At 28.1% G+C, this 23,983-nt stretch overlaps 1 protein-coding gene across 1 annotated transcript; it reads left to right on the top strand.

Annotated features, from left to right (window-relative positions):
- The first annotated feature begins 1,989 nt into the window (after nucleotides 1–1,989).
- On the top strand, nucleotides 1,990–23,262 carry LOC123305577. Its single transcript, XM_044887351.1, has 5 exons — nucleotides 1,990–2,021; nucleotides 3,198–3,340; nucleotides 18,447–18,655; nucleotides 20,322–20,457; nucleotides 23,102–23,262. Exons 2-5 carry the CDS (start codon nucleotides 3,232–3,234, stop codon nucleotides 23,260–23,262), a joined length of 615 nt encoding a protein of 204 aa, XP_044743286.1. The 5' UTR covers nucleotides 1,990–2,021; nucleotides 3,198–3,231.
- Nucleotides 23,263–23,983: the final 721 nt, after the last annotated feature.

Here is a 23,983-nt window from a genome sequence, read left to right as displayed (position 1 = left end):
GCATATATGTAGAGTTAAATCAAAACGAAGTGGCACCGAGCAAGAGAGAGTGTATGATGTATATGTATGTGCACTCGTATCTATACTCTCTCTTGTTCAGTGCCACTTAGTTTTGATAGAACTCTAATATGCAAGGTATCGTATACTAAGTTTAGTCCCAAGTTTGTAACGGTTAAAAATATTGATGCTATGATCAAAATTTTGGTATAGGTGTTTATAAAATCACCTAATTAGTCCATTTTCGATTGTCTGCCCGTCTGTCTGTAAACACGATAACTCAAAAACTAAAAAAGATATCAAGCTGAAATTTTTACAGCGTACTCAGGACGTAAAAAGTGAGATCGAGTTCGTAAATAAGCAACATAGGTCAATTAGGTATTGGGTCCGTAGGAACTATCTTGTAAACTGTTAGAGATAGAATAAAAGTTTAAACACCACTGTCTACCCGTAAGGGCGCAAATTAATCGTAAATTGTATAGTAAGTATTATATGTGGATATCAGTTATATATGTGTGACATCTATGTATGTGTAATGTTATCAACTCTGTCTCTGCATGGTATTTCAATAATTAACTCAGTCAATTGTTTTTTTCACTTATTTAATTATTTATTTATTGAAAATAATTGTTAACGATCGTTTCATCCTCTTATAAAGACATTATCAAAACAATATTTATATTTAAAAAAAACAACAGTATTTATACTAAAAATATTTTGCGTTTACGTAATAAAAATCAGGTGATGCTCTATTTTTATTATTTAAAATTGTCATGTGAAATGTATAAAAACACCTTGTCAGGATATACAATTATTTTGGACAATACATTTAAAAAATAAATAAATAAATTAGTTTTTGAAAATAAAACATTAATAAATGAAAAAACAAATAGGTCTAGATTGCTTAAAAAATTGGGAATTATACATATATGTCCAATTGATCGTCTAAGAAGTAAGACCCCGAAGTTTTGACCGTTTAGATCGCAAGATAATCAGCTGCATAGTTCGCGATTTCCCTATTCAAAGCATGTAAGACTCTCTGCCCTTCCAGCTTTTCTTACGAAATTAAAAAATTCTCTCGGCAGACTTGACAAAAAAGTAGGAGAGTTGACGTAAATTGCTCAAAAGTAGGAACGTAAGCATACTTATTTCATGTTTTAAACGGTCAAAATTTCTGAAACTTTCGGATTTCATAGTAAGCCCTATTAAGTTCTTAAATTCTTTGGAAAAAAATTTTACCATAGTTTTAACATAGGAACTACAAATACGTTAACTGAAGAGCCACCTACTAAATTTTCATTCGATTTGTATCATTTTTATATATCTCTCCAACATCCTTAAAGCTGAATAAAAAAAATTAATTATTTTTTCACTTGTTTACAGAACACAAACACTGGTGATTTGCTGGCAACTATAGCGACATTTTATAACAACAATTCAATTGAATAAACTTCAAAAAAAAAGGACAAATATATTTTTAAAAAATAAATGAAAAGTTTTATTTTTTATTTTATGTACATAAAAGTATCATAAATTTCACTGAAAACAAAACCAACTAAAAAACATAATGAAATAAATCAATTAGTATAAAAAAAATATTTCAACCAACAACGGCGAAAAAAAATACGTTGTAGTTTAAAAATGATTAAAACTAAATATGATTCTAGACATCATCACCGGGAGTAATACAATTTACAAACAAAACATTCAACAAATTATATTGCAACATCCTCAACTCCTACCATCTCCAGGATCAACATGTGTGATGGAATGAAAATATATGTGATATGATACTTAATAAAAAAATAGAGTAAATCGAAATAAATAAATAAAAAAAAGTTAATAAAATTTTAATTATAAATTATGATAATTGTTGCGAGATAAAAGTGTTCGGTCTACTTGTATTTGTTTTTGTAGTGAGTGTTTATGGGGGATTTGTTCAATTCTGTAGTGAAAATCAAATTTAAAACAAAAACTATACATCTATAAAAAGATAGTATGTGCTTTGAATGAGCTTTTAAAAGGTTTGTTTTTTGTTCATGTTGTTATGTACTAACTAATGTTGAGTATTTATATATAACATTTTGTTCTTCTATTTGATAACTGATTATTTTGGATACCTATCTATCCACCTGTCAGGATCACACAAATTTTCTTACCTTTATATACTGAAAATAACATGTTTTCATATTTATGTATCTCTAAAGGTTAGGTTTCCTAAAAAAACGGTACTGCTCTCTTAAATAACTGTAGCTTTATCGTGTTTAAGCTTTATCAAGCTTTTTTATCGATAAATCATTGATGAAAGAAGTATCTATTATTATTATTTACTTTTTCGTCAATTTTCTGAAATTGGTTCTATTTTCTTCGAATTTTTGTGAGCTTTCAAAATTAATAATGATGATTCTAAATTTGCTTCCATCCTTATAATCTCTTTTATTTAAATATCATGATATAAATTGCTATAATCAGAATTATGATTGTTGTGAGTAGAGGGGGAGGAGATAGAGGCTCAGATCATACACAATAAGCAACATGCTTATTGATAGAATATATCTTTTTCAGAGTTTTTTAATTATGACTAATAATGGGATTTTACCTCCGTTTTTCAGATGTCGATCTATAACTGAAGGCACCCACATCATTTTTTTAATCTTTATTTATTTTATTTTAATCACATCCAATATACAATTAAATTTTTATGATGTGGGTGGGTTCGGTTACTTCGTTCTTATCCAAGCGACGACAGTGGGATCAATTTTATTGCCCCATTAATTATAATTTCTACCCTGCCGCAGCCTGGAATCGAGCCCGCAACCTCCCAGTCAGTAGCCGAACGTATTAAAGACGATTTATATCGCACGACCACTGAGACGGTTTCACTAATAAAGACTTTTATTTTTGTAGAGAGAAAGAGTTTTACTTTTAAAAAGAAAATTTCTTCTAAATATTCATTTTTAAAGTAGTAGTGACATACTGTGGACTAACTTGTGAAAATAACTTAACGGGGTTTGATTCCAAAATGTAGTATTTAGTTAGAAGTTAATAGTCAAAAAAGGCATTTTTTATCCAATTTTTTATGTTACCCGTATGCCGAATCTGACATGGCATGCACTTTTAAAAACATAAATTCAATGTTGAAAAAATATGTTTAAAATAATAAATACGCCTGAAGAATATTATTTGAATTTTTTTCTTAGTAGGTAATTTGAAGGAGAACACATACGTAAAATAATGGAAGTACTTACGATAGCAAGAACAACAACCAGAAGGCCTTATTCAACGTCTGTACTTGTTAATTGTGTGTGGGTTCTAGTTACCATTGTATCATTAATTCTAGAAGGTGAGTATACTTATTTATTTTTACCTTTAGAGTGGAATCGTTCCGCATCAAACATTTTCTTCTTCTCTACCTGTATCCTAATGTGATCTAAATATTTAAGTGAAAAGAAAATTAGGCAATTAAAAACATTAAATTGGATTTTTTTTAATTACATACTTTATCTCTGTTTTCTTTAAAAAAAAATTTAATTGGAAAACTGTGTTTATAAAATAAGCACTTACCAACGAAAAAGTAATAATACCGGTACCTTGTAGCAGAATTTTTGTGACCATCAATTTTGGTGCCTCAAATATTCCTTTTGTATAAGGCACTTGATAAGGTACTAATTATTGAATGGGTTATGCTAGATCGTACTCTTGGAACGTGGTATGCAAAATCGAATTTTTGTAATTTCGAATCGATATAAGTATGCTGTGTGCGCAAAATGAAGCAAGTTATAATAGCAGGACTTTGCGAATGGTAAATAACGTTAAAACAATGGCTATTTCTCAATTCACTTATAACCGAGATGGAATCTTTTCTTAAATACCACAGAGTGGTGAAATTTTGGGAAAAAAGGTTATTTTGAAAAATTACGTTTATATGGTGATAAATTACATAAACCGGAGGTAGAGAACAGGGTGTACTATCATCGTGTTTTGAGACAAATCCTTACCGCCATTGACTTTATTTCAAATACAATAACGTTGCCCCATTGAGCATAGGGCATTGCATAACTTGAGTCAATTTTGTAACATTTACAATAAAATCCTTCTTTCTAAAATTTCAACACTCTGTTATTAATGTATAACTCTTATTTGTTCACCCTTTGGGTGTTTTATGTGAAACATAGACCTCCGATTAATAAAAGATAAATAGTAAAAACGAAACTAATAATACGTTGAATACATGTTTAAATAAAATTGAAATACCATTTCGAAAACTTACAATCGACACAAATTGACACTAACAACAAAATTATCTCTCGTTACATTTACATAATATCTATCGTTTAGACATCCGATTTGTGCCAAATCATTTCGTTCTGTATTCGTATTTTTATAATGAACAACTTTTAAAATTTATACATGTTCCAAATTTTTAAAACACATATACTTAGTTGATTCTTTTGTTCTTAAAATTGTAAAAGGGTATTTCTTAAAAGGGTAAACTCGATAGACACCGATATAGATCTATCGTTATTTATATATTATCGATATTGTATCAAAGTACCGATATTGTTTCGAAAGGGAGTACTGCCCCAGAAAAAATTTTTTTTCTTACATTAGTTTTTGTTAAATATTTTGATGAAGAAATCTTGTTGTAATTGAAGAAATTTTATTTGTGTTTATTTACTAACTGACCCGGTGAACTTCGTTTCACGTGTATTTTATGTGATTATAACTTTTGATCAGCGATTATAAATCTTAATGAAGCTCCAATTCATAAATAGCTTCCTATACTTTCTTTGAAAACTCACAAAGCAAAAAAGCTAAAGTTACTTTTTTTTATTTTGATATTTATTTATTAGTTTTGTAATGATATCACATGGTCAATCTTACCCAAGTACGGTGGACGAGCTAGCCTGAATGCATGGTATAGACCGATCACTTGCACTGTTTATATTATTTCATCATATAACATAGCAAACGCTGTTATCAATTGTTATTATTTTTATTTATAGGTATCTATAGTTAAGGATCTAAATATAAAAAGAAAATTATGTAGGCCTCTATTGAAAAAGTGATCGAAAAAGTAACACTTATGCTGTGAAAAAAAAAAATTATAAAAATAAAAAACCCGACTATGTTAAATAAAATCTGAAAAGAAAGAAACAAGTCCAGTAGTTTACACAGTGACTTGAACAGTCGGGGACCATTATTAGGAAGATTTGAGTCGGTCTAGATTTGAATGGGCTCCGAGTGTTAAAGTCCCTATGTGACTATTATTTATCAAAAATTGGTGGGAGCGCAATTAAATGTATATATTTTCATATAAAGAAGTCTTTAATCCTGAAAATACTGATCAGGATAATCAAATAAACTTATTAAATTATTGTATTGTCACCGTTCCTTGAAAAGTATGCTAAATTTTGAGTTAATCCAACGTTTTAAAGGGTGTCAAAATCATGATCAAAGTTTCCGTTACATACTAACAAACTAACATATAAACTTACTAACATACATGTGAAGCTAATAAAAACGTGTTAATAATAAAATAAATGTCATGAAATTTGGCTAGCACAAGTTTAAGATGAAAACAATCGAATTGGTAAAAATTCTATTTTAAAAAAAATTTTGCAAATTTTTGGGTAAAAATCAGAATCAATCTGTTTGAAGAAAATTAATTTTAAGGATATAAATTATTTAAATAATTATATATATAATATTCTGTCCCACTTTGTATGATACCTTAATATTTCACAGTTAATTTTATTCAGTTTGTATAATATATAATTTTTGTTACCCATTATTTATAATCTTTCCTTAACTTCTGTCATAGATACTGTTATTTCAGTTATTCCTTTAGGAAAATTAGAATTGGTTTTATGTGTACCTATTTCTCTAAATTATATTTTCATTTATGTTGTACTATGTTTTTATTGCGTCATTGATATGTTTGTCTACCTTGGACAAATGAAGAGGTTTTTAAAATTTTTAACGTCTGAAATTTTAATAGTTTTTCGTGGATAACTCGAAAACTGTATATTCAATCAAAAAAAGATTACTATCCTAATACAGCTCATGAATAGCAAAGAAATTGGATTGTTTTTGTTCTGGTGAAAAAAAATACTTATGCCACCCATTATTGCATGTAGCATTTTATATCCGATATAGCACGTAAGCAATTTGCGTCGTATGACTGACCGCCATGTGACTTCAACTTCAAACTTTTGGCGTTATTAAACCAATTCAAACTTTTTGCTTTTTTATAATGTTTATTCTGATAGCAAACTTTTTCAATTAAATGTATAGTCTTTCTTATCCGCGAAAAAACTGGCTCTTCCCGAATATGAGCTTATATAATAACATGGAAAATAAAATAATAACTTGTAGTAAAAAGTAGCATACCTATCTAAGCCAATTTTCGTATAAAAATTGAAAATGTATATAATTATTTCATCTACAACTTTTATTTAGTTTATATATATATATATATATATATAGTTTTCAAGACGATTTATTTTTTAAATTTTCATTTCTTCACATGCCAAAAGCTCCACATGACAGCCACTCTTCTATGTTATTTTGTATCCTTTCAACTACCGTCACCAAATTTTTAAATTTTTAGCGAAACACTTCGAACTTAAAGTTAATTTTATTCTCTATTGCTTGTGCTATATTACTTTTTTATACTATTTAAACTTTTCATATTATTGAATCTAAGCAAAGACGTGTGTTATAATTTTTCAAAAATTTCAACATTTATTTAACTTAAATATTAAAATATGTAAATAAAAAAGGCCTATATTTAAAATATAAAATTACTTATATAACATAAATCAATTATATAAACCCTATATCTATATAAAATGATAAAAAACATGTTTATTATACCATAACATCATTTACTAAATGAAAATTTAATTTTGAAAAAGCTATTCATTTGTCATAAATGCTCAGCACATTATGACTTGACTAAAATAAAGTTTTTAACAAATATATTACTATATATATAACGAGGTAAAGTTCAAATAGCGTCATCTTACTTCTATTATTATTCAACAATCTCAAAGAAAATAATATTAAAAAAAAACATTTCTAAATGATAAATAAGTGGATTATTGTAAAACTCTTTTAAAGAACCACGCACACAGTATAAAGAAATTGGAAAACTATCTGTTGGCCTAAAAATGAAATAAATATTTTTTAGTTGTCCGCATTTCCTAAATTAGAGTTGTAACAGACGTTAGACGCTATACTTTATTGTAAATAATCGTTTTAAAGGACTACGAAACAGAGAACAAGTTCCTTTTGTTTAATTCTTTCTAAATATACAAAAATTTTAATAGCAAAATATGGATATTTATTGCAAAAATAATAAAAAATACTTAGAGGCATTTTTTAGGTATTATATAATAGTTGAAATTCATGTATTTACAATACTCGATAATTGGGTAAAAACCTGGGGGGAATAATTCGACTGTCAGCTCGTGACAGAAAAAATAACCAGTATGCCAATAATAGAAGACATATTTATAGCCACAAGCAACAGAAAAATGTATAAAATAAGGGAACGTGGGGCATGTATTAACAAAATTCAAACTTTTGTCAATATCTTTTAAAGTTCTCAACTTAATGTTATTACTTAAGTACCTTCATGACGGCAATTTATTCATCTTTCATATTTCAATCCAAAACGCCGTTTGAATTGCTCGTTTTAGCAGAACGAAGCACTTTTTTTAAAAAAAAGTCAGCGGTTAATACTTACCCCGAGTTGGGGGCAAATATTAACAATGAAGGGGTAAGAATTAACATTTAGTTTGCAGTTTGACCCAACTTGCTTAAGTCCTTTCTGTAATACGATCTTTTTCGAATTGCGGTGATGCCGGTTTCATCCATATATCCTTTTCAAAATATGAATGAACGTTGGTAGGATTGAAAGAGGTACTTCGGCTCAAACTGGCACTTCGGCTCAGTTTTTTTGTTTGATGGCCAGGATTCCGGAATGAAAATATTTAAATTAACGGCTACTTTGTAAGCTAGAGATTTAAATTGTTCTGGAAGCAATCCTAAGTAAATATAGGCACTTTTTTTTAAATATTCGGCAATACAACGTTATTGTTGTTCTATGAAAATCAGTTTCGGTTTATTAAACCCTACTTTGTATTTCCAGCCAGCTTTTGTCTTTTTGACGTTATTAAAAAGTGTTGCGTGACAAATATTGAACTCGGTTGCAATATCACCACATTTTGATTAGAATTTAGTGCCTCTCGTACCGCTAACTAATACACCTCTTTTCGTAATGATGCTCTTAGTTGTTCTGCGTTTGTAAATTCTCATTCTACAACAAATAGGTAACACCAGTTTCAATTTTGAACCTAACACCTTTGCCGGGGGCAAATATTAACAGGTTAATACTTACCCCGCGCATTTGGATAATACTAGCCCCAGAGATACTTTTCAAACATAAAACATTATCAATAAATCACTTTGCATTAATTTAACAAAACAACATGTAGATGTAATTCTCCATTTAATAAACATAAGATATACGCGAATCCTCAATCACATAAGTAATCAATTAAAGCTCAAATCAAAAAAAAACACGAGGTAAAAATATTCGATTACCTTTATTTTGCCACAACTACACAATACGGCAGCTGGGGGGCAACTGGAGTGATGCGATTTTTTCGTTAGCATCGCCAAAGTTAAAACCTTGAAGTTAGCACTTTGTCGTGTATAGTCTAGTAGCTAGAGGACTGTTAATACCCCCGTTAAAACCAGCCCCACGTTCCCCTAACATTCATAATGAATTAATGCATAGTTAAAAATCAACATTTGTTTTTAAATCTAAGAGAAAACTTTTAACAGTCTGCCATTCATTTGAATAAAAGTCAAGACTGATCAATGCACTATAAACTTCTTACCAGGCGGTGTTCTTAAGGTATAAAGAACATTTGGAACAATTAAATGTAATTTTTCCAATGTTTAAAATTGCAAATTTTGAATAAACAAGGGGAGAAAAAATTCTTATCAAATTGTTACGTTTTTGTATTAAAATAAATACTACTAATACTTAATTTTGACAGCTCAGTACTGGGGCCAGTTTCGCTCAATTGACTTATTTTAGGTTATTTACTACATTTGGTTTTTGCAGACTTTTAAGAGGAGACACGCTTTATTATTTTTTAACAAAGGAGATACACCTTCTTGCGACCGGCAGGCTTTTGCCATTTACTTTCTGTTATTTACTTTCATAAATGTCTTTGAGCCATCAACACTAATGCAATACTTAGGTCGATCTGTATATAATGTATATTTATCAGACAAAATGGTCGATTGCTGATTTCCATACACCATGTTTGTGATTCATTCAATTATTTAAATTTGTCATCCGTAATTCTGAAATGTTTGTAACAAAAACATTTCTGACTATAAGACCAGCAAATAAATAAAACCAAATTAAAGTATTATTTGCTTTTCTAAATAATTTATTAAGAAACTTATGGAAGTAGGTATAAAAAAACACTGTTTGATTAAAACTTAGAACCACTTTGTTATGTCATTTATTAAGAGAACAAAGAACTTTTCATACACAATTTTATGTTAATTTTCGAGAACGTCTAACTAAATTATTTTAAAAAGTTGTTCTTTATAAAATTTGTATATACTTATATACATAAAAAGTGACTTTATATATTTATTATAGCTCTCTCTTGAAGAAAACAAAAGTCATATTGTATTTTGTTAAAACAACAATATAATACTTTTCACTTTCATCACTCACGTCACCAGAAAACTAATTGTTAAATTCATTATATTATTATTTTTTATATTATTATTGCATAAAACCATAACAGAAAACTTATATTTGATTGAGTCAGAAAGAAAAAATTAATTTAATGTATATTGGAAAAGTTTTTCTCCTGACTCGAGTGGTTGTTGTTGTTGTTTTTAATTGAATAAAACGGGGAAAAGTTTGATGAAATTTTTTACTGATAAGACAATAACGAATTGTTCTAGTTTGTAAAGTAGAGTTGTTTATTTTATAGGAAAATAGAAATGTCCGCTATAATAAAAACAAATGGGAGTTCGTTTTTTGATGACGATAGACTCCTATAAGAAGCCATATTAGAGATTCCTCCAAATATTGAGCTATCCTTTGACTTCTTTAGTAAATAACTAAAATTTAATATAAATAAATCAATATTCGTTAATAGTTTCAACATTATAAGATCTTCTAATTATCACGGGATAATCTCACGGATATGGCCAAGTTATAGTTCACAAAATAATCGCTGTTGTACGAAAAAAAGTACGGGAATTTGTCACATTGTCAAGCCCTGGTTTGACAAACGGCCATAAATTGTATATCGTTCACTATTTCTATAGAAATGTTAAATTTATGCTTTAGAATGATATTCTAAGATACCTTGCAGCGAAATGACATTGTTTTAATTTAATTTTTATGAAAATATTTATTAAACTATATCTTTATAAATAGCTCACGTGTTATTCTGATGTATGAGGTATAATATTGTAAAGTTTCATTCAAATCCATTCAAAAGTTTTTTCGTTAAAAGGTAAGAAACAAATAAACAAATGCTCACATGTATAATATACTAGCTTATAACCCGCCCACTTCGCTGGGTTTCAAAGTAAAAATTGATTAAGACCAACGCGTTATAATCTGTTCCTCCTATGCTCTCACTTACTCTCCTGAACACTCAAAATAACGGTAGGGATTGTTTTACATAGTTGTTAAAATATATTAACAGTTTTCAGTGTTTTTTTATCTGAAATAGTAATAATTCATTGAGTATGTCAGAAAAGATGGCCATGAATTGTTTTTCTTTAACTATTTTTTCAGAACTCTTTAATGTATAATTCAAAATGATGCTCATTGATGGCGCAGTAAAATGTCAGATTAAATTTATTTTTTTAAATATATCTTTATAAATTATATCTCATGTGTTATTCTGATGTATGAGCAATATTGTTGCAGAGTTTCATTTAAATCCATTCGATAGTATTTGCGAGAAAGCGTAGCAAGTACACAAACAAAAAAACATCCTTACTTTCACATTTATAATAAGTATAGGGATACAGGGATAATTACCATAGAACAACTAAACTTATTTCTAAAGCTCCCATTAGTGTAACTTGATTAGGCATTTAGTGTAGAATGTTAGTAAATTGTCAATTCCCGGTTTTTCCTCAATTATATGTGGTGTATTAACAAAGCTTTCATTTTTTTTATTTAAATATCTGTAAAATATCTTTAAGAATTGTTTCCCTTATTTATATATTTAATTGCAATTATTTCACGTAAAAAAAAATCAAGTTTCAAGTATTCTAATTGTCATTTAATGCATTCTAGTATAATTTTAACATAAATTCCGAATATAAGGATCTAGAGAAAAGATTTACTGCTATATAATAATATTTCAGAATTCTTTTTACAAATTTTTAAGAAAACCAGCTCTCGTCATATCAAACTCCATTAGACAAACACGCTTATTAAGTGATGTAAAATGTTTCTATTACGGAATATTATTTTTAATTAAATAAGAATTCGTATTTTAACATTCGCTTATTATTTTGAATATATGGTATGGTATTCTCTGTGGTTAATTAAAAATTACAAGGAAAAAATAATTTTAGTACAATCATTTCACTGAAATAACCTTAGTAACCTTAGAAGAAGAAATTTTAAAAAAAGTATATTCATAAATTAAATATTTATTAGGGCAAAATTTTGTTGTTTTTTAAAAAACAACAATACAAACTACTATAATATTTAATTTGGTTTAGGATAAATAAGAATTATCATGGAACCTTAGGCAAACCATTGCCAAATATTATTAATTTGTTTAATTATAAAGTCCTTGTTTAAATTATTTTACATGCAGTTTTTAAATAAAAATACTAGTTTAAAACAAAACTAAAAAACACGCTTTTTTAACTAGCTGAACTAAAAGGTAGAAAATAAATTTTTTTTAAATTCTTAATAAAAGATAATTTTATCGTAAAAAAACGTGGGGTGCTAAATTTCAGTTATTGTAAATATTTTATAGACAGATATTAGTAAAAGTTAAGTCGTTATTAAATATTTAAAAAGTACCCCACGCTTTTTTTACGATAAAATGATTTTGTTAAATTTTAAGAAATTATTTTTTACGTTTCAGATAGTTACAAAAGCGTGTTTTTTAGTTTTTAAATCTATTATTTATTTTGGGCTTTTTAGTCTTTTAGACTTTTATTTATTTATCAAAAATTCAGTAAAAAAATGGTGGGAGCGCAAAAAAATGTATATATTTTCTTATTTAGAAATCGACAGTCAAATGAACTGATTAACTTATTGCCATTTATCCTTGGCAAGTATGCCTAATTTCGAGTTAATCCGACGTTTTGAGGAGGGTCAAAATCATGTTTAAAGATTCCGTTTCATACTAACATACTAACATACTAACATACTTACATACTAGCATACGTATGAAACTAATAAAGGCGTGTTAAAAATTAGTAAACGTTAATAAAAAAACTTTATTTTATCAATATTCGGGAAGATGGCAAAAAGATAGAGATGTTTTCCCTACAACTTTCAAACAGTAAACATGTAAACGAAATTTGGAAATGGAATTTTATTGAATTCAAGATGAGAAATGGTTTTTCTTACTGAATGCACTAAAAATATATTAATCCATTTAGAGGTTTTTTTTTTTTTTTTTATATATATATAGAATTTGATAGCATTCATTTTTCAAAATTTCATTAAAATTTTATCTTTTAATTACAATCCAAAGAGATATTACACGCCCACAAATAACATCTATTTAAATAACATAGAAGGAACAAATGTAGTAAATTAATATTATGGGTGGGCATATAAATTCAATTTTTTTTTATGTTGTCATAAAATAAATAAAAAATTAAATTATATTGGCTACATAATCATAATTGGTTGTTATTATGAATTGCTATTACATAATAATAATCGATTTGAATTATGTTACTACATAAAACATTAATACTTAATTTCTATTGTGTGTTTATGTTATAATAATGTTAATATAATAATTCATAAGTATGATATATATTTTATTATAGTGGTTTTAGTATAAAAACTGTCCAATCTTCAGTTGGTTTTCTCTATTATTTCGCGATATTCTAGTTTTATTTATTTCTTTTTTACGAAATAAATTTATTTTAAAAATCTACATGAAAAAGAAGAAAATAATAAATATAAAATTTACGAAAGATGTATAGTTTTTTGTAATATGAAGAAAGAAGAAAAACTAGAAAGAGTATAACAGTAATATTATTATAATAATTATAAGTATAACATTAGACCGAAAATATAAGACCATATGATAGTGAAAAATTTAGATTCATCATTTTCTTTCTGCCATGAAAGGAATTAGAAAGTGTATCACTTTTATTAAAATAAGGAGGAGGTAACAAACGTGGATATCGAAAAAAATTTTGAAAAATTCATTTTCAAGTTCGTTAAAAATAATCCAGCCATTGTTTGGGATGGTAGATTCTCTGAAGAAAAAAAAACATTCAGAAATCGTGGTAGAACTGACCAAATCTAAATATATGTAAACGTAATACCACTGATTGATTCATCACGAGATCTCTGAAATTATACTCCCGATCGACTTGAAATTTAGCATAGCTATTCATTTTAAGATATAGACGGTCAATCAGATAGAATTTATAGAAATTTTACTATTAAAGGGGTGAAAAAAGCAATACAATTTTGTAATTTGAAACCCCGTGTAAATAATTTTATAAAGAAATACAGATACAGTTTGCTAAAATGTCAATGTTACTAGATTTTTTATTTATTTAATGTGATTTATAATATTAACAAAACAGAATTCTAGTTATTATTCTCACAAAAAATATGCTAGGAATCGTATAAAGCTCTAATCGGTAGAAAAAGCCGAGAATATTTGATACAAAGTTTCTATTCTTATTTTAGGTATTTAAATTTGCATCGAATTCTTGTTCATAAAAATAAAATTTACTAATCAAAAAACTAAATTTACTCTTTTTATACCATGTATATATGAAGTATACATAGTACATTAAGTTTAGTCCCAAGTTTGTAACGCTTAAAAATATTGAAGCTACGACCAAAAAATTTGGTATAGGTATTCATAGAGTCATCTAATTAGTCCATTTTCGGTTGTCCGTCCGTCCGTCTGTGAGCAAGATAACTCAAAAACGAAAAAAGATATCAAGCTGAAATTTTTTACAGCGCACTCAGGACGTAAAAAGTGAGGTCGAGTTCGTAAATGAGCAACATAAGTCAATTGGGTTTTGGGTCCGAAGGTCTCATCTTGCAAACCGTTCTAGATAAAACAAAAGTTTAAATATAAAAAATGTTCCTTATAAAAAAATAAACAACTTTGTTTGAAACATTTTTTTGTAAGCATCACTGTTTACTCACGATGGCACTCATTAGATGCAAATTTTATTGTATGTATTATCAGTTATGTATGTGTGACAAGTATATGTGTAATGTGATAGAGTAATTAACACTGTCTATACATGGTATTTCAACAATTTACTCAGTCAATTGTTTGTTTTCACTTGTTTATTTACATAACCTGCACAAGTCCAGTGAAGCGGATGGGAAAATGTTTTGGCTGTATGTATAAAAGAACACTGACTGGTCTATCAACAAGTCTAAACTCTTGGGGCTTTGACTGTGAAAATCTGCATGTGAGAATTTCTTTAACACTGTGAGTGAGCACTAAAGAAGAATTTAAAAATTTTTAAACTTTGAGATGATGAAAGTTTATGGATACATTATAATAGAATAACAGTAAAACTACATAGCCGATTAAAAAAATTATTGCGCGTATGGAAAGCTACATTATCTAAGTAATATGAGTTGTTTTCAAGAAAATTTGGGTTCCACACCAAAAAACTAAAAGCAAGGAAGTTGTAAACAAAAGAGGGAGGAGTGTCGGCAAATGAAGTGAAGGATATACCACACTATGTCAAAAAATCGGATTTGCAAGATGTGATAGAAACTCGGAAATGTTCACCCATTTTAGTCTAAATTGATATGCTATTCTGCTATATTTAAAAAAGAAAATAGCAGATTTGGTGTGTCATCATCATAAATTTTGGTTTCGCTTTTCTGATTTTCTTGTATCTTTAAATTAAATCAAAAAACAATTTCTTGAAAGTTTCTCATCATCAAAAATCGATGCAGTCAATGCGTCTAGGTCAAAAATTTCAGGTCAAAATCTATTATACCTACACAAATTGGATTCGATGAATCATACAAATTTAGAAAGAGTAAAGCGTTGAAACTCTTATTAGTAATATTTTAAACAATTTTGCACAATATTGGTAAACCACGAAACAATACCTCGTTTTCCTTTCTTTTTGTTTTTTGGTTTGCAAATTCATATACTCACATTGTTATAAAAAATAAAAATACATTATACGAACACATTGTATGTATTCGTTCATGACACGGCCATAGTAGCCTCCACCGAAAGCATTAAAGTCCTATCTTATTTTTTAATTCATGGTTTTTAAGAGGTTATTTCAGTTTTAACAGATTCATAACAATTCTGTCTTTTTTATAGAAATCTTAAAATTATTTCTGTGATCTAAGAACAGTCTAAATAAATTATTTAAAATAATCATATTGAAATCATAATCATTTTGAAACTTTCTAAACTCTCCAGTTTGTGCCACAGATTAGAATGGACCTTTCTCTATTAAAAAGTGTAAATCAATCCTAAAGTGGATAAAGATTTAATTTTGTCAGTTTTGATGTTTCTTCTGGCGTCCTCAAATATTTCTAATAGCTGTATCTCCCAGTAAAATAGTGTAGTCGGGATCACCTACAAGAAATAAGTAAGAAATACATGGCATTTACTAGAATGCCGGTATAGTTTAGAGACAGATACATATAGCATCCATGTTACAGTTTTAAATAGATCTAACCACCAGAGGTGCTGTGTGTATCGCCAACCAGTAAGTGAGTCTGTTGTCCATACTGCATTGATTCGTCCGCCATAGCTATTGCTAATGTTACTATAATGTAATAGAAATTACTTTTTAAAGGGCAAGATCTTATTGTACTAAAAAGTTGAAGGAAATTTTTTCTATGAGTCACTCATTCACGGCTTGTAAAAACTTGAAGAACATTTTAATGATTATTTAGGAAGAGTTTACTACAATGAGCTCTTATACTATATATAATAGTGCAGTGTATGTATTATGATTTATTAGAAATAATACTCGCTTATAAAACACCAAATTTAGATACATAAATTTGAATTTGTAATTGAAAATTTTATTAAAAATGTTTAGACATTTGCCTGCGGAGTTTTGTCATTCATAGAGCTTATATACATTGTTTCATATTAAACAAGCTTCATTTCATCTTTTTATAAAATAAAATTTTTAAATATTGTTGGTTAATCAAATTATATTTTAATCTTAATTAAAATATCGGCTCTTTTCAGACACCCTATATATTTTGTTTACTCATTTCTTTAAGCCAATGGTAACCGTACAAAGTTGAAGAAAAATTTTGGTAGATATTATAAAATAACAGTTTACTGATTAATTTTGATTGATGTTGACTAATGATGTTAATTAATTGGCATTATGAAAATTAAAAGTTAAAAAGTCTTTTAAACAAATTTAATATTTGTATGTATATACTTATTAGAGTTTACCCGTAACATCACTCCGTGTTTCTATAGAGAAATAAAGTTTTGAAGCATCTTTTAAACGATCAATATATGTGATGTCCCATTTTACTTGAGACTGAACTGTAACTGGAAAAAATGATTTTACAAAAAAAAGGTTCAAACAAAAATTGAAGAGCATTGTAAAGTAATACTGTGCTAGCACTATGACTAAACCTGTAGTAACGAGGTCTTTTAAAAGTCAACCCTTGCTCTTTACTTCTTCATCTTAATAAACCCTACTATTTTTTCGAAGAACGAACATATTGAGTAGAAATTTGAAACAAAATTGTTTAATGTTTTATTGATCAATATTCGAATACATTAATAACAAGTGAAAACAAACAATTGACTGTGTTAATTGTTGAAATATCATGTATAGACAGTGGTGATGACCCAATCCGCGGTTGTTTTTTTACGTCATGTAAAAAAAGAAAAATATTCAATATAATATAGCCACACACATGTAACTGATATTCCCATATAATATATACTAAAAAATTTGTCCTTAATTTGCGGCCTCGCGGGTTAACAGTGATATTTACGAAATTACGTTTCAAACAAAAGTTGTTAATTTTTTTATAAGAAACATTTACACTTAAACTTTTGTTCTATCTCTAACGGTTTACAAGAAGGGTGCTACCTTACTTTTTATGTCTTAAGCACGCTATAAAAATTTCAAATTGATATCCCTTTTCGTTTTTGAGTTATCGTGTTGACAGACAGACAGATGGACAGACAACCGAAAACGGATTAATCAGGTGATTTTATAAACATCTGTACCAAAATTTTGTTGGTAGCATCAATATTTTCAAGCGGTACAAACTTGGGACTAAACTTAATAAACCTTGATATATTTCCCTGGTATAAAAATTCAGCTACGCTGTTAAAAGAAAAAAGTATACCCTAAATAATCTTGAATACGAAAAAGCTAGTACCATAAGTTACTTATCTAATAGTAATATAGGTTAGATCTTTGGCGAATGTATCTGTTTTTCGAACAAATGTTTCGAAAAAAAAGTGTACTACTTGCTAAGATGAACAACTTACAATTTAAATTATTTCTCTCACCAGTTATGAGCAATTTATAAGACCACGTTAGTCCAGGTTGTCTCAATTCAACTTTTAGTGCTCGCTTTTCGCTTTAAACCTTTTTTATTAGACAACTATGTATGTACGATGTTACTTATTGATCATGTATGTAGGAATATTGATGTATTCTCAATTCAGGGTGTTTAGGAAGAACAGTGAATATTTTATATACGTATTTAGGGTTCCGAAATAAATATAAAGGATTACTGTGAATGGGAAATACTTACAGAGCTGTCTAAATTCCTATAACGTCTAGGAATAGGACCCATGTTTCCATATTCACAGGAACTTTTATGTTTACTTGTTATTCAGGGACACAAAATAAGCATAACAGTTCCTGTAAACAATGGATCATCTGTATAGATATTTTTAAAAGGCTTGAGAATAAGACCCATTCTCAGATACGTTTATGCTTATTTAAGATCTTTGAATACATAGCTTAAATCGCTTAAAAATAGGAGCCATGTTTAAAAAAACTTCTTATGTTTGTTTTAGATAACTAAAATATTTAAATAAAGACTAAAAATAATTACTCTTCCTCCTTAAACACCCTGTATAAGCTTTTTAAATAGTTTTAAAATTGAAAATGTATTCATATCGTAATAAATTATTTCAATTTTTATTTTTGCTTTTGTTTAGAATGTTGGTCTTTGCGTGATGTTCGATTACTAGTTATACCATCAGCCATTGAACGGGGTGAAAATGTTATATTCTTATGCCAATACGACTTAGAAGGTGCACCACTATATGCAGTCAGCTGGTACCGGGGTACACATGAATTCTATCGACATACTCCAAGTGAAATTCCAGCCATAAAAATTTTTAAAACAAACGGAATATATGTAGATGTAAGTGAAAATATGAATTTATTTCTATAGTCAGGAATAGCAGGCCACCATTTTTTTTTTTCGAAAAAACCAGCATGAAGTGTGCAGTCTTTCAATGATATAGTTATAATGTCCTTAGAATGAATAAAATGAAATTTCATTAACCAAATTGTTAAAATTGTCTGCAGAACCGAATTTAGCACCCCGTGAGTAAGTATTTGTTAGTTGTACATTTTTGCATAATATTATTAAGGTATATTGGAAATTATAGTCTCGCCAAGTGTGAGTAGAATTATTCGAAGCTCTTAGAAATCTAAGTCGGTCGTGTAGATGAAAAAAATGTTTGTGTTCATATATAAAGCATTTACTTTTATGTGTTGTTATAATTAAATATGTATATGTGTAAATAATTTTTTAACTAAAATATTTTCAAACGCGGGAATTTTTTCGAAGTAGGATCAAAAATTTTTTAATTTCTTATTAACATAATATTAAAAAAATTTGAAAAAGCTGTTGCTTTTTTCTTTATGAATAAAACAAAACCATCTTGACTGTCAAAATTATTCCATAAGGCTATATGTAAGAGAACTATTATTTTCACATTCATTTTCAGGAAATCCACACGCCAGCAAAATTTTTCCTTTGAGATATGTGTTTTTTATATAAAAATCTATCATGCTTGAAAATGAATTTTCACACAAAGATTTATTCTATTAATGTAACAATATTGCCTATACATTCAAATAAATAATATTATTTTATAAAAAAATTTTTTATTGTACTAAAAAGTAGAAAATAATTTTATCTATAAGTCGCTCCTACCCGACTATTTGTAAAAGCTTGAGGCGCTTAACATCAAGAATGAATCGAAAAATAATTAGGCATGTGGAGTAGATGAGGCGTTCCGATTCATTTTTGATATTTTGAAATTGGGAGCCTCAAACTTTTACAAATAGTCCGGTATGAGTGACTCATAGATAAAATTATTTTCTATTTTTTAGTACAATAAAAGCTGTGTCCCTTTAAAAGTATTTTTTATTAAAATTTTTAATTTAAGACTAAAAAAAATGTATACATATCAAATATGGTGGAAGGGATGAGAAAATCACGACGCCACAACCTTAACATGTTCTGTCATCCAAACTAAATGAGCATGCAAAATTTCAGCTCAATCAGTGGATCGAATTTGACTTTTAAGATTTGATTAGATTAATTTTTATTTAATTTTTACAGACAACGGGACAGGTGAAACTAAATAATAGCTTGTAAATAGGTTAGGTTATATTGGCTGTTTACGAAGAACACACTTAGGCTATAGAGCCCATTATGATACCATTTATGTGTTTTACCACCTTTCCCGCTGACAATTTCATTTATCAGCTCCTCAATTAATTTCAGAGGCTGAGCGACAAGCTTGTAAATAAAAAACAAATAATATTATTGTATAAAATATTATTACATAAATTATGGAATCTTTGTGTGAAAACTTCTATTGAAATACGATGAGAAGTTATAAATATTTCCGAGTGAGTAACTAAATTCGGCTCTGCACCAAACAAATACAAAAATTAAAAAAAAAAATTATTTTGCTTCCTTTGAAGATTTATTTTTTCTGACATGGTGCCCTTTTCTTCCAGGATAGAGGTTTAAACAGAATTTATAAATTAATTGATTTACCTTTTTACAGGAGACGCTATCAAATTCAACTCAGGTGGTTTTAAGTGATGTTTCTTATTCATTATCTGGTAACTTTAGCTGTGAGGTTACAACAGATGCTCCATCATTCTCCACACGTACTGCGTCGTCGCAACTGACTGTTATCGGTAAATGAAAAATTCCCAGAATATTTGTTGTTTTTTTTTTTTTTTTTTTAATTAAAAAATTGTATCGTTCATTCATGGAAATAAATCACTAGTTAAAATATATAATGTAGATTGAATTTTATATATTGGGCTGTCATTTTATATTATCGTCTGTCTATAATATTAGGTGGGTATAGATATTATGAACAAAAATTAACCATGAATTTAATGAGAAAAAACGAATGGTTTGAATAAAGGAAAAGATAACTTAAAATTAGAAGAAAAAAAATATTAGTATCTGATTGATCAAAATCCATTTACTTTCTTTTTTACTGAATCCACATACTTCTAACGCCATTTATGTATCTTTGGTTTATTATGAAAGAGTTTTTTCTCATGTTTCGTGTTCAGAAATGTTCGACAGTTTTATTATCAAGTAGGTATACATACCGGCAACATATTTACGTAAAACTTTTGCGAGCTTTTAAAATTTTAAGAAAGAAATTATTCGAATAAAGATTCAAATTATAAAAAAATTAAAAGTTAAATCATGCATCAGATAAAAATAAATAAAATTTCACACTTTTTTTTTGTTTTGCTGTTATATATACACTCATTGATAAAAGAATGGTTTTTTTCATTTAAAAAGTTTTTTCCAACTTATGAATAAATTGAAATATATGAGGATGATCGTAGAAAATTTTAGAACAGGGAACCTCCAAAAAATAACGTTCAATAAGTGATGTTCCAATATTCTATAATTAATTAATTATTTTATTTGGAATAACTATAAAAAAATATTATATTGAAATCGAATAGTGCGCCTGCATAATGAAAATTCAAAGATTAAAGTCTTCTGTTCTCTCCTGAAAAGAGGCGGCTGTAGCAAGTTTTAAAGGTGTTGTAAAATTTCATTGCATTGTTCTGCCCTGCCACGATACCTACAATGAATTATTCTTAATTTAGTTGTACACAAAAAGCTCAATCAAACAAAGAGTTGTTAAAATAGTTGCACTCTCATAACCTTTTATTATTAGAAAATTCATTGCATTTTTAGTGCCATCTAATAAAGGCACCAGGTGCAGGGACACCACTAACATCATGCTAGGGCCTCCACTGTTTTCATTTCTATAATCAAATTGTGGTTGCTGTGAATAGATTTTTTTAAAGGGCTGCATTATTAGTTCATGGTATTATAAGACAGCCCAATTTTCACACTTTAGTGTTGCCACATCTCCAGAATTGATAGAGAGACTACCGAAATCATATCTCTCTCGACTTCCGATATCAACATAAATTCTCCAGAATTCAGTAAAAAAATCTTACACTGGAAGTATATTTCGAATATGCCAAAAGATAAACTCCATAAAACTTTAGTTTAACTGAAACATGATTTTCGAAAAACTTTCAAAAAAATTTATACGAAATAGTTCCTGCATTTAGATTATTTCACTAATTTTAGTTTAACACAATATCCAAAACTTTAAACTCGACAGCTGTCTTTATTATAAAATTTAATGAATTTGAAAATTTCTAAAAATCACTAATTCCGTTCATTTAATATAGTGTATGTTCATGATTGAATAAATTTCCACTGCACTATTATAATAAATGATTATTTGACATACAAATATAATCAAAAATACTGCATTATTATATTATAATAATTAAATCAAAATAAATAATGTTTTAATTATTAAATCAAATTATACTAAAGTACAGCTCAAAAATATGTAACGTAGGTCAAATAATTAATAACACTCATTATAAATTCTGGTTTATTTCAGATTATATTCGCTAACGATACGAAGCCTATTTATTAGATTTTTGTCAAATATTTATTATAAAATGTAAGAAACTTATTCAAAATTAAGGATTTATGGTCGAATCCAATTCCACATAAAAATAGTAGTCAAATAACAAAAATTCATACAGAGCCAAATATTGGTGGAGACCTTGAGTACACCATTAAAATAATATACCAAAAGTTTCCATCGATCCCATTTGTGCTTAAAAAGTAATCCGGGGTCAAAGGTCAAAATTTGAGGTTTTTGAATATTTTTCGAAAACGATAAGTTTTATCTTACATATACACAAACAAAAATTGTAGATATTAAAATTACCTACAAAAATGGTCCTTATACTTTTTTTTCTAAAAATCACCATTCCAGGCATATCGGGATTCAAAAAGTTGGAAGAGCTGCCACATTTTCACACCACCTCTGAGATAGTGTACTCGGCGCGTTTTTTTAACGTGGTTTCCCCGGCGGTAAGCCTACGCCACGAACGGTTAATAAAATCTGTGAAAAAATTCAAAAAAGCTCCAATTTAGACTTTTAACCCCGAATAACTTTTTTGACACAAATGGGATCGATGGGAAATTTACACACACTATTCCTAATGGTGTACTCAAGGTCTCCACCCATATTTGGCTCTATGTGCATTTTTGTTATTTGAAATTTCTATTATAACCGGATTATTAAATATGAACAGAACGAGCTAGACTCATTAGATCTGAGATTAATTTTATAGAATTTATATAGAGGATTACTGCAAAAATTTCAAAGCTCTTCTAAAAAAAAATTCAAAAAAAAATTTAATCAATATTTTATAAGAACTATCTAAAAATTATTTTCTAATAAATTTATTCTTTAATAATTCGTAGACACACCGAAAAGACCACCAATATTAATGGTAGAACGAGATCGTTATACGCTGGGTGACATTTTACATGCCAACTGTACATCGCCACCTTCAAGACCACCTGCTGATATTATATTTAAGATAAATGGCATAAAGGTTAGTCACCCACATTCACACAAATAGCTGAATACAACTATTAATAATAACTAAGTCATTTTTCTTTTTTTTTTTTGTTTTGTTTTGTGTACATGTGTGTATGCCTGAGTGTTTTTTGTGCTATAAATAACAAAAAAAGATTTAATTACTAATAATTCTTTAAACCAAAAATTGGGATAACGTACTCTCACGCAAAGATGTAGAGCTTTCTAAATTGGTTCGTTACAACGTTCGTTAATATTATTTTTCGTGTCTTATTCATATCCTTTTGTATACTTATCTATACAGTCGTGTATCCCCATTATATACAAGGAGTTTCAGATAACTACAAACAGAAAAATGCCTGTAATTCTAGATCGAATTTCCACACAAAAATCAGATGTTTTTACGATAAACAGATAATTTTCAAAAAATAAAATTTTCGACAATTTATCCGCGAAATTTATTTTCTCTTACTTTAATGTGACGGATATTATAGCCTTCAAAGATCGTAAGTGCAAAGTTTGAAATTTAAGAACAAAAAATCAAATATTTTATCTTAAAACAATGAACGCATATATACCTATCTTATATTCCTCTTAAAACATTTTTGGGGAATAAATCATAGTAAATTGTATTTTCTGCAAATTTGCTTATTATAAACATTTCAATTTGACTAATAGTAACGTAGAAATTTTCTAAATTTCAAACGACAATTAACGAGGTCGTGTCTCTTTAAAGGTACATTAGATAAATTAACCTGGAAGGC

Source organism: Chrysoperla carnea, chromosome 1, assembly GCF_905475395.1.
Source record: "Chrysoperla carnea chromosome 1, inChrCarn1.1, whole genome shotgun sequence".
NCBI classification, from domain to species: domain Eukaryota; kingdom Metazoa; phylum Arthropoda; class Insecta; order Neuroptera; family Chrysopidae; genus Chrysoperla; species Chrysoperla carnea.
Note: the sequence above shows the minus strand (reverse complement) of the source record. Positions and strands in the feature narration are given on the sequence as shown.